Source organism: Macrobrachium nipponense, chromosome 5 (assembly GCF_015104395.2).
Source record: "Macrobrachium nipponense isolate FS-2020 chromosome 5, ASM1510439v2, whole genome shotgun sequence".
NCBI lineage: Eukaryota > Metazoa > Arthropoda > Malacostraca > Decapoda > Palaemonidae > Macrobrachium > Macrobrachium nipponense.
The window spans coordinates 111617290-111636532 of NC_061107.1; the positions used below are offsets into that span (position 1 = coordinate 111617290).

The 19243-nt window shown below is 41.4% G+C and overlaps 2 protein-coding genes across 14 annotated transcripts in view; one reads left to right on the forward strand and one right to left on the reverse strand.

Moving 5' to 3' along the window:
- The window catches only part of LOC135215595 (transient receptor potential cation channel trpm-like), a 655531-nt gene that overhangs the window by 466430 nt on the left and 169858 nt on the right, over positions 1-19243 (forward strand). The gene's annotated exons all lie outside the window — the stretch shown is intronic.
- Positions 12403-19243, reverse strand: part of LOC135215320 (transient receptor potential cation channel trpm-like) — a 39675-nt gene continuing 32834 nt past the window's right edge. The window contains exons 4-5 of the mRNA XM_064249883.1: positions 15841-16090; positions 12403-12555 (exon numbers count right to left, since the gene is read on the reverse strand). Coding sequence (XP_064105953.1) covers positions 15926-16090 — 165 coding nt within the window. The 3' untranslated portion in view covers positions 12403-12555; positions 15841-15925. The remainder of the gene's footprint in view (positions 12556-15840; positions 16091-19243) is intronic.

A 19243-nucleotide genomic window follows, 5' to 3' on the forward strand; every position in this document is an offset into this window, starting at 1 on the left:
CCCCAGACTTAAGGCTTCTCGTGGGTGGTTTGAAAAATTCTGAAAACGGACTGGCATCCATTCGGTGGTGTAGCATGAGGAGTCTGCCATCTCGGAAACGAAAGCAGCCGAAGCCTTTATTAAGACGTTCGACAAGATGACGATCAACGAAGGCTACAGTTCTCAGCAAGTCTTCAACTGTAATGAGACTGGTTTTTTTTGGAAAAAATGCCTCGTCGGACCTACATCACGGAGGAAGAGAAGAAGCTACCCAGGCATAAGCCTATGAAAGACAGGCGTATGCTCGCACTTTGTTCGAACACCAGTGGGGATTGTAAGGTGAAGCCCCTACTTGTGTATCATTCGGAGACTCCTCGAGCCTTCAAGGCACAAAGTGCTAAAGGAGAAGCTTCCAGTGATGTGGAGGGCTAACGAGACTTTAGTTCACAGAGTGGGTAAATCTGTGTTTCGGCCCGACAGTGAAGAAATTCTTGGAAGAGAAGCGCCTCCCTCTGAAATGCCTGCTGTTGTTGTTGGACAGTGCCCCTGCTCACTCTCCTGGCCTCGAGGAAGATATCCTAGCAGAGTACAATGTATTCTTTTATCAAGGTTCTTTATCTCCCGCCTAACACCACCCCTCTCCTCCAGCCCATGGACCAGCAAGTGATATCAAACTTCAAGAAGCTGTATACGAAACATCTTTTCAAGAGATGTTTTCAACATCACCCATACCACAAACCTCACCTTGCGTGAGTTTTGGAAGGAGTATTTTGAAGTTGTCATATGCATCCAACTCGTCGATCAAGGTTGGCAAGAGGTTTCGAGGCGAACCTTTAATTCTTCGTGGAGGAAACTCTGGCCTGATGCCCTATCCGCCCGAGATTTCGAGGGATTCAATGTGGGCGAAGCTGATGCAGATTCAGAAACAATTGACAATCCTGAAACTGTTTCGCAACCATCTTGATGAGATCGTTGCACTCTGCAAGTCCCATGGGGCTGGTCGTTGACGAGGACGACATCAATGACCTTCTCGAGGAGCACCCAGAGGAGCTTACGAGGATGACCTAAAGGAGTTGGATGCCATGCAACATAACGTCATTCAAGAAGAGTTCTCTAGCAGTAACAAGGAGGAGGAGGAGGACCCTATGACAACGGCAGAAATTAAGGATGCTCTAGCTGCTTTTCATAAGTGCAATCATTTGTAGAAAAGAGACACCCCAAAAAGGCTTACACAGGTCGTATGCTTGCGCAGTTCGATGACGTTTGCCTGAGTCATTTCAGGAACATGTGAAAAGCAGGCAGAAGCAATTTTCCTTGGATAGTTATTTTTTAAAGAGGCCTTTAGTAGGAGTAAGCAAACAGGAAGATCCAAGTGATACGAAAAAACAATAAAGTTGAAAGCGAAGAAATTGAAATTTTGTAAAAAAAACGTAAAGTATAAAAAAGTACCAAAAAAAATGTAAAATCAAAAGAAAAAAAAAAGAAATTTAATCTTATGTTTTTTATAAAGTTAAGTGTTAATGTTTTCTGCCATTTGTTAATGTGTTTCGTAAAGTTTAGTGTAATGTTTTCTGTCATTTATTAATGTGTTTCATAAAGTTAAGTGTTCATGTTTCTGCCATTTGTCCTCCTCCTCTGTCGCCACTTTTGGAGATCGCCTCACTCGAAAGGTAAGGTTCCACATCTTACTACATATGTACGTACAGTATTTCTTGTACCCTGTACACTAATAACCTTTATTTACAGGTAATCACAGTTAGGTTAGGTATTGAATGTCCAAATTGTTGTATTTCATTGTATATTGGTCAAATTAGCTTTATTACAAAATTTACTGTGGTGTTTTTGTAGGGCTTGGAACAAATTAGGCAATTTACATGTAAAATGTGGTTCAAGATACGAAAAAATCAGGTTACGAACACCGCTTCGGAACAGATTAATTTTGTATCCTGAGGAACTACTGTACTCTCATCCCATGATAGGCTTCAAGGAACTATAATAATCTGAAGCAAAGGATAGGCTATTTTTTTGTTGTAATGAGGGGTCCTATGATGGGTTTATAAAGTGCTTTATAAGGTAATGAAGGGCTAATGAATGCATATACACAAAATATAATGTAAATATTGTTAGTGTAAATTTTTTTTTTTTTTTTGTTGGAATTCATAATTAGTAAAGCATTGCTAGGAAGGATGATTTGGACACGTCCAAATCATCCCTACCCTAGACTGTCCGAACCATCCCTCACAAGTCATTACCATTTGATGACACCCTCAGCCCTAAGTCCTTCGAGATTACAGGTGGGTAACAGCTACAATATCTTCGTCATACAGTACAAATTCACACCCAAACTGATAATCAACACCCTTATCATATTCACTGCACCACACCTTACGATTCAAATGCAAAAAATTACATTGGATATGAAAAAACCACAAAATTTAACCCCTCTACTAGAGTAAGCGTCAGCTCTCAAACACAGTCCAGTGTCAATGGTAAACAAACTCACGATTTCACATGATTTTTTTGGAGCTGAGGGCCCCTTACGTTTTCCAGGACATGTACCGTCGGACCATCCCACTGTCTGAATCATCACCACTCTCCCCTGCCATGCACACAAATTAAGACACTGATAGGCCAAAAAAATTCTGACACAATAGTACAACTAGGCACTTTATACCAATACTATTCATTGTCTTTTTAAGTTCCTCAATTCAGGTGATTCAACTTCAGGGAGACTTATTTAATATTAAAATTAAATTACATGAAAAACAAAAAGTACTATTTTCTTTAAATGACATTAGACAGTCAAAGCTGTCAAAGGTCTCCAAAACACTAACCACTCAGCTCTCCCACTCCACAAGTGTTTACCTGGCCTACCCCCACAATACTCAGCCACTCAAAGCAATAAAAAAAAATTTAGTTGGTCATGCTGATGGTTTTAACCAAACAGGTAACAGTCGCAAAAGCTTCCATGTAAATAAGAGCGCCCTCCCGGCTCAGCTCATTGCTTCCTTATAATGTTACCCTGGCCTACAATCCCCATAATATACCATTCTCAGTATGTTTATGACTATAGGCAGTATATATTACCTACTTCTGCCCATGCAGCACTGCCAACATCTGAGTTTTTTTTTTTATTTCTATAGGTTGTACACATATTTTATACATACTATATATACAGTGGTGCGGAGAACCCTAAGGATCATCTCAAGTTCCAGATAAGATGAAAATGAATAAATGAAGCACTATTGTACTGTGAAAATAATTTGGAAAAATGAGCTGGGACAAGTTAATGTTTATAATCGTACTCTTGGCCTTTTGTTAATGGGGAGTTTTAGATTAAGAAATAAAAAAGCTAGAAAATTATATATATAAATAGTATATATAATTTCCTAACTTTCATATTTACTAAAGTAAAACATCACACTTCATTTTAATAAAGAAAGCTCTTTAGCCAATTAACCACAGAATACACAAAGAACATCAAATATGCCATATTTTTCATTCATATTACTTATCTTGAGATAAATTTTCTCCATGCTTTTAATCTGAAAAAAGTAAAGATGTCTAGCAGAGGCTAGTTTTCCAAGGCAATTAACGCATAGGCTTTCGTAAAAGTTATGTATTGCTTTCTTAAATTCATAAAAAAAGTAAAAAACTCTTGAAGAAAGAGATAGACAGTGGATGTAGAAAAGATATGAACTCAGTGTACAATAATTTATTTTTAGTGCATGATTACTATTTATAGTATGCATAGATGCAAAAGTTTATTCAATAGCCAACTGATTAGACTTGTTCCCTATAGACATATACTATGAGCATCACTACAAGTAATATAGGACAATACTTGGTAACAGTGATTATTACTGTGCATTACCATTTATCTTTTACAGCTATTTTGTTCGTTTTGTTTTTATTCTTCTATCCCCTCATCTAAGAGGAAGCACTCTCTACTGTGCTGCTCAGTGACCATGTGACTGTATCACCAAATACCTTTTAGTACAAAGTTTTTAATTGTACATAGGTACTAAGTTACATTCATAAAAATATCTTTAATCTGTCAAAAAGTTTTTTCTGGGCTCAGCTCGTGTCGCTGCGCGAAATATCCTTTAATCATTATTTCTAGGGTAAAGTACTAACACATACCAGAGAATAAATAAATAAAGAAAAAAAAGGTCAGTATACTGACTCGCTCACCCTCCAAGAGGGTGTCGGTATGAACACTATGGCGAGTGAGACCACTACCACGAGCCAAATGCCAATAGAATTCTCCCACTACAAAATCCCTCCAAGAGGAGAGCCGGACCCCACATGTGGGCAGCAAGTACTACTACTACTCCATCCCATGCTGCCGACTGCTGCGCCTCTGGTGGCCATCCTTTTCAGTTAGCGCACACGATTCACACGTGCCCTTTTTTTCTCGGTGTTTTTTGTGGCCTTTTCTTTGGATTTATTTACCATGGAGCGTGCAGCCATCGCAGCAGCTAAGTTAAGTACTCAGTGTTTATTGCTAGTTGGTTTTTTCCGGCCCTGAGCCCGTATTTGCCGTTTTTTAGGTATAAATACGAACTCTAGGTCGGAAGCATGGCAGCATGGTTCTGCCTCGTGGTGGGTTCGTTCTTGGTCACCCATACCCAGAACATCCCCTTACTTATGTACGCTCTATTTTATTATGCCGCTTTGGTTTAGGGTACGGTCTACACGGTTTTGTCATGCATGCATGTCTTTTACCTTATGTAGGCTCCTTCCATCCAGACCCTAGCCACGGCTCTTAGTATCGGCCTCGGCTAGCTTGAGTGGTAGACTTGCCTTCGGGTTAGTCGTACACTCCTGGATTTTTTCTCCTACTATTGTGTTTTTCTTTCTTTCATTATTATTATTCATTTGTTTTATTTATGATATTTGTTAGGTTAGTTAGGCGTCTGGCTTGCTTAGCCTAGGTCATGGCCCATTGGGCCTACATGCTACCGCTCATCAGTTCGGTTGCTTCCCGATAGCATCTCTCTGATCAGTTGGTTACGGTCCATTGGGCCTATATGCTACCGCTCATCAGTTCAGTTGCTTCCCGATAGCATCTCTCTGATCAGTTGGTTTGTTCTAGGCTTAGTTGTTTTTGTTTTGTTCTTACCGCCTCGTGGTCCTACATGATCACGAGGCAGCCAGACGCCTGTCCAGTCACCTTCCCCCCCTCCCGCTCTTCCATAGAGTCGGGGGGGTGGGTTTGGGTCTGTCCCATGCTCGCTCCGCTACCCGAGCCTGCCTCCACTCTCTCCCCCCAGGCGGAGGGGGTAGAGGGACGGGACAGACCCAGACTGGACTCGACCTCTCCGGCTTCTCGGTCCCGGCCGGATGGTAAGGTGGGGGGGGACTGGCCTTTCCCCCCTCCTTTGCTACCCCGTCGCTCCGTTGCTAGCCTGAGTCTGTATGTCCTCTCGCTCTTTCCCACCTTACTAGGGCTCCTTTACCACCGGAGTCCTGGCATCCAGCGGAAAGGTGCTAGTCCACCCAGCAGAGTGGACCGGAACATACAGTTGGTCCCTTCTAACCTCTCCGTCTCGCTGAGTTACAACACTCCGCCACGCACTGGATTTAGTCCGGTACGTTCGAGCTTTAGGTTTAAGTTTTGTTAGGTTAAACTATTAAGTTTATCTTAAGTACCTTAAACCATCCCCCTCCCTTACCTGTCTCACCGATATCTCGGGGTTATAGCCTATTCAGGCGATTAAGGGAGGGGTTATGCCCAAATTTTTTCCGAGCTCCGGCATGCAACGGAGTTCTTCTGTCCTTTAGCCTGTAAGTGATAGTCTTTAAGATACTCATGTGTCTTTTCACTTACAGACCACCAACTGTGAGCATCCGGATGCGCCGCACACTTCAGGCCTTGTGGAACACGAAGTTTACCGGTTCCCAAATGCTCCATGCGCGACTCCGCACGGGGACATCCAGGTCTGGTACCACGAGACGTGTACCATCTGTTACGATCTGGTGAGCCAGCTCTTAGACGGGGTAAGTATTCCAACTCCGGTACTGGTTCTCTTTTGTTTTAGTGCTTAAGTTTTACATTAATTACTAACTTAAGGTAAAATTCAAGGGGTCTTATAGCCCCTATAATTTTAAGTTAAGCTTTAAGTTGATTTTAGTTTTAAGTTATTCTTAAATCTAATCAATACCCTCTCTTCCAGGCTCCGGCTGTGAGGGATACCGCATTGGCAACCCTGCGGGCCTGGGTCGGCGGTTTCGGGAAGAACGCCGCCAAGGGTATGCCTACATCCTTGAGAAGAGGTTGGCGGTACTAATCTTACCCCGGAGGCAAGGCGACAGGCTACGTCGACCCAGCAGAGGCGGCCCCACCCGACTATCGCTTTCATCCAGCAACAGCTGGCTGCCTCGTTGTCGGACCAGGCCAGGACATCTCCTCGGAAGTCGCGACGCTTGACATTAATGTGGAACCACCTATGGTAGGTGAGCACGACCTGTTGGTCGAGGTAAGTTCGTTGGACACCCAAGGATACCCTTGGGTGCAACTGGTTCTTCTACTCCTCAACCTCTCCATCCTTCAAGGCTTTACGGGTAATGAACTTTATACTTCTCCTGACGCTTCAGTTAGACCCAAGGTCAAAGGTCAAGCGGTTGAAAACCCCTTGACGAAGACGTCGTCGTCGTCTAAGAAGACGACTTCGGCATCATCCTCCTCTCGTAATTCCTTCCGACTAGGAACCTCGGAGCAGAGAGATCTAAAGCTTCTGGGTCCGGCTCTAAGTCCTCGAGGAGTAGATCCTCCAGGGAGAGATCTCGCACTCCAGCGGAGTCGTCAGTTTCGCTACCCTTGGTTCCAGTTCAGAGCCACCCTTCCACCTCCGCTACAGCTCCGGCTTTGGACTCCAACACTGGTCTGTTACAACAAGTGGGAGATCTGGTTGGGTCTCTGAAAAATAGCATGGAACAAATGATCTCTCGGTTGTCTGATAGAATTACTTCTCAGGACAACATCATAGCCGGACTGAGCCAAGCTCCTCTAGCTTCTCCTCCACCTTTCAGCACAGGTGGAGCTCAATCTTCCCCCAGTATGACTCTCTACCTCCGTTCTCAATGAACAACCCGTGGAGAGTAGCGTCATACGCCCCCTTCCAAGACGGACTAAATCTCTATCCCGGAATGTGGAACTCGGAGGATTGAGGACTTCGAGTTCTACCCGGAAGACCTTCAGCCCCCGTTTATAGGCTACGCCAGGCTCACAGCCGCAGCCATGACTCGGGATGATAAAGTACCAAAGGAGACAGTCCTCTATTCGCGTGACCAGGCTCAAAGAGAATGGCTCAGGTGTCTAGAGGACATGGATTGTTCCAACACGAAAAATCCAACCTTTTAAGAGTCCGTTTACGATCTTTACGAGGGTAAGAGAGTACCCCGCTCCCTTTCCTGACAAAGATCGCGACGACTACTATTCCAGCAGCCCAGAAGGGGGACTCCATGCCTCAACTGAAGGAAGTAGGATCCTACAATCTCCGTTGCTTCCTTCAGCCGGTGAATTGTGGGTAAGATTTATCCTAACACCTCTCAGCTGGCAAACTCAAAACCAGACTGTGCTATGGAGCAGTTTGGTGAGAAGCTACCTAGGCTTCCAGATAGCCTTATTCAGGCGGAATTTGATGCCAAATCGCGATTAGCCAGGTCTATTAATTCCATGGCTATGACCGCGGAGGTGGGCTACCATTGCCTATGGGTCGGAACCGCTCTTCAAGCTTCTTACCAAATCTTTGACTCAAACGGTGCAGTCTGGACAGTTTGAGTTCGCCACTGCTAGGACGAATTGTAGGAAACATGTCCTACAAGAGGCAACAATTCGGCACGAGCCGAATAAGTTGCTCACGTCAAGCATCTGGGGAGCAGACCTCTTCCCAGAAGCGATGGTTAAGGAGGTTCAGTCAGAGGCTACAAGATTGAACCAGAGCCTTAAAGACCGTTGGGGTCTTACGGCCAAGAGACGACAGGACCAGCCGGTAAGGGTAAGGCTCAAAGGAAACCTAGACGTTTCCAGCCCTACCAGAAGAAGCAGCCACGCTTCTCTCAGCAAGTTCCGGCTGTTCCTTTAGTGCAAACAGCCCACCTTCCACCTCAAAGGCTCGTCGCAGCCGATTTATGTTATCTCTCCTCACCTCAGCCCTCCACCTCTTATGCCCTCTCTCCGGCCTACAACCAGGTCTTCGAGGGTCAAGCCTCACAGAAGTATGACCGCTCGGGTAAGGGAGGCAGAGGTAAGCGTTCCTTTCGTGGGAGAGGATCGGGAGGTCCCTTTAATAGGGGAAAACATTTCAGAGGAGGCCGAGGAGGCTACCAGAAACCAATGAGGAAATTCAGGTAGGAGGGAGGCTGTTTCACTTTCGCCACCGGTGGAACTTCAGCAAGTGGGCTCAGAGCATTGTCTCAAAAGGCCTGGGTTGGAGCTGGTTAGCGAACCCACCTCCATCCAGACCTTTCCGCCAACTTCCTTCCAAGGAACTGACGGAGTACGCCGGGAGGATCTCCTTCAGAAAGGAGCTATAGCGAGAGTCAAAAGGTTAAAATTTCAAGGACGCTTGTTCAGCGTGCCAAAGAAAGGCTCACAAAAAAGAAGGGTAATCTTAGACTTGTCCCGCTTAAACTTAGCCATTCGCTGCGACAAGTTCAAGATGCTCACGATCTCGCAGGTGCGGACCTTACTTCCCGTGGGGCCGTCACCACCTCTATCGATCTTACAGACGCTTACTATCATATCCCTATTGCAAGACACTTCCGTCGTTATCTGGGCTTCAAGATAGGGGACCAGACATTCTCCTTCAAGGTAGTTCCTTTCGGGCTCAACGTAGCACCCAGGGTGTTTACGAAGCTGGCGGAAGTAGTAGTGCAACAACTCAGGTCGCAAGGGGTTATGGTAGTAGCGTATCTCGACGATTGGTTGATCTGGGCTTCAACAGTCGAGGAATGCAACAAAGCAACACTGAAAGTGATTCAGTTCCTGGAATATCTAGGCTTCAAGATAAACAGGACCAAGTCAAGACTCACTCCAGAGTCAAACTTTCAGTGCTGGGCATTCAATGGAATCTATCCTCCCATACTCTGTCGATTCCATCAACCAAGAGGAAGAAAATAGCGAAGTCAGTTCAAGCAATTTCTAAGTCACAAACTGGCGTCAAGAAGGACTCAGGAAAGGATCCTGGGTTCGCTCCAGTTTGCATCAGTGACGAACATCCTAATGAAAGCCAAACTGAAAGACCTAACCAGAATCTGGCGCTCACGAGCAAATGTCAGGTCCAGGGACAAATTATCCTCAGTCCCTCTATTCTAAAGAATCGACTCCGGCCGTGGGCGAAAGTCAAGAACTTGTCGGTGTCAGTGCCCCTTCAGTTTCCTCCACCAGGGATCACCATCCACACAGACGCGTCTTTAAGCCGCGGTTGGGGAGGATATTCCAGTTCAAGAAGGTTCAAGGAACGTGGTCACCTCAGTTCCGTCAGTTCCATATAAACGTACTGGAGGCAATGGCAGTGTTCTTGACTCTAAAAGGTTACGTCCGCCAAAGTACTCCCACATAAAGCTAGTCCTGGACAGCGCAGTGGTAGTACATTGTATAAACAGAGGAGGCTCCAAGTCACGTCATCTAAACTCCATGTCATGGTAGCCATCTTCTCCCTGGCAGACAAGTTCAGTTGGCATCTCCTACACTCATATAGCTGGAGTGAGGAAACGTCATAGCAGATGCTCTATCCCGATCAGTGCCCCTAGAGTCGGAATGGTCACTGGACAACAGCTCGTTCCAATGGATCCTTCAGAGAGTTCCAGGTCTACAGGTGGATCTCTTCGCATCTCAAGCGAACCACAAACTCCCGTGTTATGTGGCCCCCAACCTGGACCCTCTGGCCTATGCCACGGACGCCCTGGCTCTAGACTGGAACAACTGGGAGAAGATTTATGTCTTTCCTCCAGTGAATCTTCTCATGAAAGTGTTAAACAAACTCAGGACATTCAAGGGTCAAGTGGCTCTAGTAGCCCAGACTGGCCGAAGAGCAATTGTATCCCCTAATTCTGGTGAACTGGGTCTTCGTCCTCTTCGGATCCCCAATCCCAGGCTCTCCCAGTCAGTACAAACGAAGACTGTGTTCGCTTACCTCAGGGATTCTCAAAACCCTAACTTATGGATTTCATGAAGTTTGCAGCGAAAAGGGATGCAAATATTGACCCTCAGAATATTCTCTTCTTGGAATCCGATAAAAGGGATTCAACTTTGAGACAGTATGATGCTGCTGTCAAAAAGTTAGCAATCTTCCTGAGAGAATCAGATATTAGAATCATGACAATTAATTCAGCTATTATCCTTTTTCAGATCCCTATTTGAAAAAGGGTTAGCAGCTAGCACGATTACAACAAACAAGTCAGCCTTGAAAAAGATATTCCAATTTGGATTCAACATAGACTTGACGGATTCCTACTTCTCGTCTATTCCCAAGGCATGTGCTAGACTTAGACCTTCTGTAAGGCCTACGTCAGTATCATGGTTCTTAAACGATGTTCTAAAACTGGCTTCAGAAACCGATAATGACACATGCTCGTTTATAATGCTCTTAAGAAAAACTCTATTTTTATTAAGCTTGGCCTCAGGAGCTAGAATTTCAGAACTGTCGGCTTTATCCAGAGATCCGGATCATATTCAGTTCCTTCCCACAGGGGAAGTGCTACTTTCTCCGGAACGTAGCTTTATAGCAAAAATGAAGATCCTTTGATGAGGTGGGAACCATGGAAGGTACTACCCCTTCCACAAGATGTATCTCTTTGCCCAGTTTCAGCCTTACAAGCCTTTCTGTCCAGGACCTCCTCATCCTCATCGGGTCCTCTCTTTAAGAGAGAAAAAGGTGGCACTTTATCTATTAAAGGCATCAGGCAACAAATCCTGTACTTCATTAAACAAGCCAATCCTGACTCTTTCCCAAAAGCACATGATGTCAGGGCAGTAGCCACTCAATTAACTATTTCCAACATATGAACTTCGATGAGTTGAAAAAGTATACTGGATGGAAATCGCCGACAGTGTTCAAACGTCATTACCTAAAGTCCTTGGAAGCTCTGAAATTTTCAGCAGTAGCAGCGGGTAACATAGTTTCCCCTGACTCTAACTAATCTTTAGTAGAAGATCCAGTCCTCCTTTCTACCTGCCTCACCCAAACAGTTTCGTCTATTCCTGCCTGGTTCATTTACGGTCACCTTGTGTCTTAGCTGCTTTTATGATGATATGGTGGGTGTCCCTTATTTTTTTGCTAGGGACACTCACAATTGATTACGGATATTGATCTCATGGATGTCATCCCCTTATTTTTTATGCTAGGGGATACATCTTAATTGTAATGGTTACGGGTTTTGTATATTAAGTCATATACATTCCTTTATATATTATTATTGTTGAGTTTGTTTTGTTCACCTTATTATGTTAATTGCTCTGGAATTTTGATACATAGCTTTACACAGATACCATTTTGATACATATAAGCCATATTACCTCTGTATATATGTAAATTACCTTAAGTTAAGAAATATTATTAGAATTAAGTGTAATTTAAGCATATTTCTATTTTGTATCACTGTGTATATGTATCCTTATTAGCAATTATATTCTTTTACTTTTATTTTATCTTTTATTTGGATTTTATTTTATTTGATTTTATTTTAGATTTACAATCTTGTGCTATTTCTCTGGTACGATTTCGCGCAGCGACACGAGCTGAGCCCAGAAAGGGATTTTGACGTAAGGAAAAATCTATTTCTGGGCGATTGGCTCGTGTCGCCAGCGAAATCCCGCCCTACCCATCCCTTCGCCCAAGATTGTCTGCTAACTTCAGGATGGCCACCAGAGGCGCAGCAGTCGGCAGCATGGGATGGAGTAGTAGTAGTACTTGCTGCCCACCCTGTGGGTCGGCTCTCCTCTTGGAGGGATTTTGTAGTGGGAGAATTCTATTGGCATTTGGCTCGTGGTAGTGGTCTCACTCGCCATAGTGTTCATACCGACACCCTACTCTTGGAGGGTGGGGGAGCGAGTCAGTTATACTGACCTTTTTCTTTATTTATTTATTCTCTGGTATGTGTTAGTACATTTACCCTAGAAATAATAGATTAAAGGATATTTCGCTGGCGACACGAGACAATCGCCCAGAAATAGATTTTTCCTTACGTCAAAATCCCTTAAAAATTATAATAATGGCAAAAAAATCATAGACAGATTGCAAGGGATTGTTTACATGATTTGGAAACTCTTGGGAATTGCTGGCCCCTCTATCCTAACTACTGTAAAGCCATGATAAATTTTGGCAATTATGAAACAGTAAAATTCCTGCGAGGGAAATAAATACTACAATTAAGTTTTCCTATTGTCATACATAACTGACTGCAACTTACTTGAGCTCAACAGGTTCTGTAGAGAGTATTTCTCGTACTTTTTCAAAAAGAAGTGTAGTTATGTAAGCAATGACATACCACTCAATCCACTGTGGCTTCTTTGGTAATGTTAACTAAGACCAAATAAGTAAAAAGGCAAAGGAAGAACGTATACGCAATCTGTAAAAATAAGAAGCAAAATTACAATGAAAATAATTTCATTTCAGGAAAACATTATTTGTATTAATCCTAAAACATGTATTTAGAATTACTGTAATTGTGCATACATTGATGCAATCAAAATTAGCAGACTGCTTCCACATTCATTATTACAATCATAAAGTAAACCTTGTTGATTGATTTCATATTTTTTATTGTTCATAAGCACTGATAACCATATTTAAGCTAATGCAAAGAAAAACATAATACTAAGAAATTGTCCTGTGATACCTGAAACTATATATAACCAAACCCCAACTATTTGCACTTCAGGATTTGTGGGTTTCACCTATTCACAAATTTTTCTGTGGAACTAACTCCACATAATTAGCAGAAAATTTACCCTTTGCAGATTTTTTCGCAAAGCATATCTAAAATATATTTGCTAATTATTTTCATTATATTTTCGTGACTAAATATATTTTTATGTTAATAAAATTATATACTAATTTTCAAATATAATATAAATGTAAACATGGCAAAATACCAATAAAAATTTTTTATTAAAAAAACGTTCACCAAACGATGTACTGCCAACGTTTACCCTTATCTGCGATAAAAGAATGGTACGGCCTGAATATCGTATGAAACAAAATGTGTGTACCCGAATCTAGGGGTAACTTGATTAGTCTTCGCCTTGGTAAGAGTAACAGTTGTAGGAGTTTTTACGCGTAGCTGTGAGTCATACATTTTTAATGATAATGTCAGACGAATTTGAAATTATATCAAAGTGTTTTAGGATGACAATTTAAGTTTAAGGTTCATCTGGTGTTTGAACTATTAAAATAGACAGTTTTATCAGAGTTTTTAGAGGGGGTTTCAAGTTCATGGAGCAACGTAGAGCATATCTAGAAAATATTCACTAATAATTTCAATTTTATTTTCATGAATAAATAAATTTTTTATAATAAAAAATTATTTGCTACTTTTCAAATATTAATAATAATAATGTAAACAGCAAAATCTCAATAAATCTTACTTTATTTTCTTAAAAAACATTCACCAAATGATGTACCAATGTTACACCTATCTACGTTAAAACAAAACAGTAAGGCTTGAATACTTTATGAAAAAAATGTTCGTGCCTGGAAATGGGGATAACTTAGTAGTACTAATTAGATTTTGTCTTGTAAGAATAGCAGTTTGTAGGATGTGTTCACACTTAGTTGTAAGCCATATATTTTTAAGGGTAATGTTGTAAGATGACTTTTAAATGATATTCAGTGTTTTAGAATGATAGTTTAAGGTATATTTGGTGTCTGGTATATTAAAACAGGCAGTTATAAGTGATTTTGTGGGGTCTCAAGTTCATTGAGCCATATCTAAAATATTTACTAATTATTTACATTTTATTTTCATAGCTAAATCTATTTTTTGTTATAAAAAATAGTTACTAATTTTTAAATATCAACAATGTAAATACAGGCGGCCCGCGGTTACTCGCGCAATCGCTCAACGGCGAATCGGTTTTACGGCATGTTTGTCATCTATTAAAAAAATAAGATATTTTTAAGGTATTTTTATGGCACAATTTTCGGTCAACAGCGCTACTAGTACCACTATGTCTAACGAGTACATACATTTGTAGAAATACCGTTCAGCCAATAAAGGTTATGCAAATGTTATTAAAAAATTGTATGGAGAGTTATTACATAGGTATTAGGGTAAAATATATGCCTCTGATGCTGCTCTATGTCAAAAATATAGAGTTAAATGAATGCAAATTTAGCTATGGATGTGTCGGTTTATAAATGTTCATGCTTTTATGTTTAAAATGTGTATGAAAATGTATTAAGTATTGGGTATTTTTATTTATTTTTTACACATAAATATGATACAAAGGCAGCTTTTGAAACTGCCCTTCACGTTATCAAAAATGTTTTCATGTTCATTCTTGTAAGCCGACATCTGCCGCTCTTCCGAAAATACGAGTTAAAAAAAGTGCAAATTTGGCGGATCATTTGTTGATTTAATAAATGTTCATATTTAATGTTTAAAATGTGTATGCAAATGTATTATGTATAGGGTATTTTTAATTCGGCACAGATATATGATACTATGGCAGCTTTTAAAACTGCCCTTCACGTTATCAAATACGATATAGAGTTGAAAAGAGTGCAAATTTAGCAATCGATGTGTCGATTTTATAAATGTTCATGCTCTTATTTTTAAAATGTGTAAGAAAATATATTATGTATAGGGTATTTCTATTTTTGTACATAAATATGATACAAATTAAGGCAGCATTCGTAACTACCCTCCACGTTGTCAGAGGATGTTTTTTCATGTTCGTTCTTGTCCGCCACTCTTCCGAAAAATGCATGGTGTTATTTTATTATTTATGCATCTTTTCCATAAATCCTTAAAAAATTTATACATTACTTCACTATATCTAATAATATTGTATGTATTCTCATATTGCTGTATTATAAAATACTACAGCAAATCTAAGCTAGTATTCCACGGATCGGCCAATGTTTTGGTTTCAAATCAGCTGATGGCAAACACAAGTTTGTTTCACCATATTTAACGCAATTCTGAGTGAATTTTCTTGCTTCTAGTTGGCATAAACGAATATCTAGATACTTGACTTATATGAGACAATGTTATTTTTCCTTATACAACGTGTTTTTAGGTGGAAATATGAAATGAATATGTCTCGTTGTGATTGTGAACTCTTTTTTTTCGTTAACAGATTCGTTGGCGGCGGCATGTTTATTGCGTAAAAAACAAAAAAAAATTATGTGATTCCATTCGCAATTTTCCTTTATATCATCGTAATACGAACTTTCAAGCCCAATAGTTTTGATTAAATTATTTTCTCAATTTTATCTACGGTTGTGTTTGATGGCTATTCATGGGTGGTATGGTCCCTACCCCTGCAAATAACAGGATCTACTTTAGGCATAAGAATGTAATAGAAATATCATAAAAACTAATTTACACTTATTTATGGCAAATAAATTGAAATGCACACAAAAGTTAACAATAGACATGATGTCTAATTTCTAATGTAAATTAGCTTAGTAGTTTGTTCTTTACTATAAGCAGGGTAAAAAAGTGGCTACAATTTGTTATCAATTCTACACATCCTTTCAACTTTACCTCCTAATCCAAGAGAAATGAAATTATCAGATTAAGCCAGTTTATAATGTTAATCATTTTCTTTTAACAATTAAGAAATAATTTAAAATTTCCAATAAGGATACCTTTCATGCTTACCAAAAACAAACCAATAAAACTTACTGAATGGGCCCAAAACTTTGATATTGGAGCATTATAAAATTCATAAAATTTGATTCTTGCTGTTAGTTGCTTTGAGTGTAAGTCATTATGACACAACAGAATCATTGACTGGATATGGGGTTACTGAAGTTCCATTCTGGATGACTACTGTTGGGTTAGTACTCCTGATTTCAGCAGGTTCGGTCGGGCGAGAAGGTGCAGTTATTGTGCTTGAATGAGGTACAGCATTATTGCTATTACATAAAGGTGCCTGAAAAGAAAATCTAGCAGATAAAAGGTAGGAAGAAATAAATTTTCTGAACAAAAGTTTATAATACAAACCCATTGATCATATACAGTCCATGTCTATAATTGTGGCTCAAATTGCCCCAACTTCATAAATCTTTTATATTGCCTAACAGAATGCAGTCTCACCCCGTGACCCTATGTGTTCATCTGAATCCTAAGATATGTCTCAATCACTTACTTCAACTTAGGGGCTGGAAGAAGGGCACTCACTATTTTATTACTGGGTTTGTATGAAGAAATTAATTTTTGTTATTAAACAAACATTTGTTTAATCACATCATTAACCATACATTGTAGGTACGCCTGAATCACTATCTAGGTGAGAGACTAAATGTCCCAGAGTGTTAGAGTAAGCCTGTAGAAACCAGATCACTTGGGGACTAATAATTCAAAAGCCAAGTCTGGTAAAACAAAGGGTTGTGTATAGCAATGACAAAACCCATAGGGTATAAACCAAGGTACTGTACTTGTATCAGGCAAGGATCTTTCACATTTCGCAAAGGAAGTTACTTGCTACAATTAAGACAGAACTGATCACAGAAAGTTGTCTCTTGACAGTGCTATGAATCAGGCAAACAGAGAAGTTATAATGTAGTAGATGATGAATCCCCAACTTCCTCCCCTATAGGTAATGCACAGCCTACTGTTACTACTTGTCCTAAAGAATATGTCTGTCTATGAGAAATATCTAAAAATTAAAAACTTGTAAAGGCACCAACATGTAAAAAAAAAAAAAAAGATAATTCTCAATTGGTTTTAAAGCAACAGAAATGGTGTTCCAACTTCAAGGGCTCACACCATCACCTGCTTTGCAACTACAGTTACATTTTAAAGACCTAAAAGTATATTTGCATTAATTAATGGGAGATCTTGTTCATGTTGATTTACTTCTTCCTTTGACCTGTGGAGAGAGACAGCCAGCAGGTGTCACTCCTGAAGCCTCTGGTCCTCCTTGGGCAAAGCCTGATAGCTCTCACCTGACAGAGCAAGTGGTTCTTTTTATTACTGATTATGGAGGAAAGAAAATGAGTGACAAAGAGTATTACAGAATAGTCCTGATTATTACTGTATATACTCGTGCAACGTGCAATCTCACATATTGTGCGACCCCCAATTTTCATCCATAAAAATTATTTTATCATGCACCTTGTGTATTATGAGAGTTCTTAATACATACATACATACATACATAAATGTATGTACATATGTATATATGAATGTGTATATGTATGTATGTAAATAAAGGCCTTTGATATAAGGAAGGAAAAACCTTAGTAAAAGATATTCTTGTTCTGCTCAGGAATGCTAAAAATTTAACCATACTATCATGGAATCCCCTCAATTGAAATTTTTTTAATATGAACCTTCAAAATTGAGCTGTCAACTGTCATTTACAGTTAGGTTCACAGGCAACTTTTCTTGAGTGGACACCTAGACACTACAGTTAACACTGCCAAATTATGATCATGAACACTTCTGTGTCTGTGTTAAGTACATCATACAACTGGGATTTAGACTTGCTTGAACAACGGGCAATGAGGCCCTTTTTTGTGCTACTCTCAGTTCATGCCAGTAAATGATGCTAGACTATGTGCTTGCATCACTGCCAAATAAAATAAAACAAATCTTTCACTTGTTTAAAATATTTGGGCCAGTTTATCACACCAGAAAATAAATTTGTTCCTACTCAGCTGAAACTACCAGCTAATACATTCTTTTATACCGAGGTAGTTAACTACTGGGCCGGTAGTTACCTGCCTGGCAGTGGGGAAGCACCGCTCTCCCACCAGCTCACTGAGTAGTCACTTTGATTACAGCCAGCAGCGAGGAAAGACCTCTCTTTTGCTCTCGCTGTCTTGTTGGAATTATTAATCTCATTCTTTTTCTTTTTCTTTAGGAATAAAAATGAGTATGACTGATGAGGTGGTTACACGTTCCTGCCCTGATGTCCCTATTCGGAGGTGTGGGACTTTCATGAGCAGGATTGACAGAGATCCTCACTCACTTTATCCTTCTTGCAGAGGGCATTGCTGTACATCAGAATTCCCCTGTGAGGAGTGTGGTACCTGGTCGCCTGCCCAGTGGGTTGAGTATCGCCAGCGGCTAAGTAAAAAGAGGAAGAGGAATTCTTCGCCTTCGAGCTTCCTCAAAGACCAAGTGACCCAGACCTTCTGCTTCCTCGTCAGGGACTCGTCCTTCGGGACCTTCAGCATCTCACTCCTCCGGGAGTGAGAAGCATAAGAGTGACGAATTACCTCCTGGCCAGCCTTTGAAAGGGTGAGGCCTGGCCGTTTCCCCTGGTGAAACGGGAAGGCCTGGCCCTTCTAAGGATGTGCTGTGCCTTTCAGTTCATGTTGACAACACCCTTCATGTTTTGTGGCCTTCGTTGGGACTTCCTGGCCTCCCGTCGAAGGAGAGACTTCTGTCAGCGCTCTCCTCTGGGGTGCGTCTCCCTCCTTAGTCTCTTCAGAGGAGTCAGCCTCAACCTCCCGTGCTGTCAAGAGAGACCCCCTACCCTTTGCATTGCAGGCCCCTGAGCCCTCCCCTGTGGAGACTCCTCTTGACGCTGGCTAGGTTTGTCCTCATATCTGCCCGCCTTCAGGGATGCGGGCCCTGCAGCTTCGCCTTGTCCTTGGATGAGGTCCTCAGACTCCTCCTGACACACCTTCTTTGAGAACCAGCAGTGACTCTCAGAGAGGCAGTAGAGACTCCTCTAAGGGGCATGCTGTGCGCACTCTCCTTCAGTACCTGTTGTACTTTCACTTGTAAGCTCCTTGTCTTTGTGCAATGCCACAGCATGCACTAAGGAGCCTTCGCTGGATACACACTACTCCTCAGTGCATGATGCTACGGCACGTGCACAGGAGGCTTTGCTAAGTGCATGCTCCCCTCCAGTGCGTGATGCTTTGGCATGCGCACAAGAGCCTTCATTGGAGAGAGGTCGCAGAGACTCTTTCTCCCTCTCGGGGTCAACGTGCCAATGCACGTCCCCCTTCTACAGCTGTGCTTGCTGCTACACATCAGGAACACCTTCCTGATGCGCTCCATTCATCTGCGTGCCTTGTAGCTCCTGTACAGCATGCTCCAACAGCATGCGTGAATACGCATGCTTCTT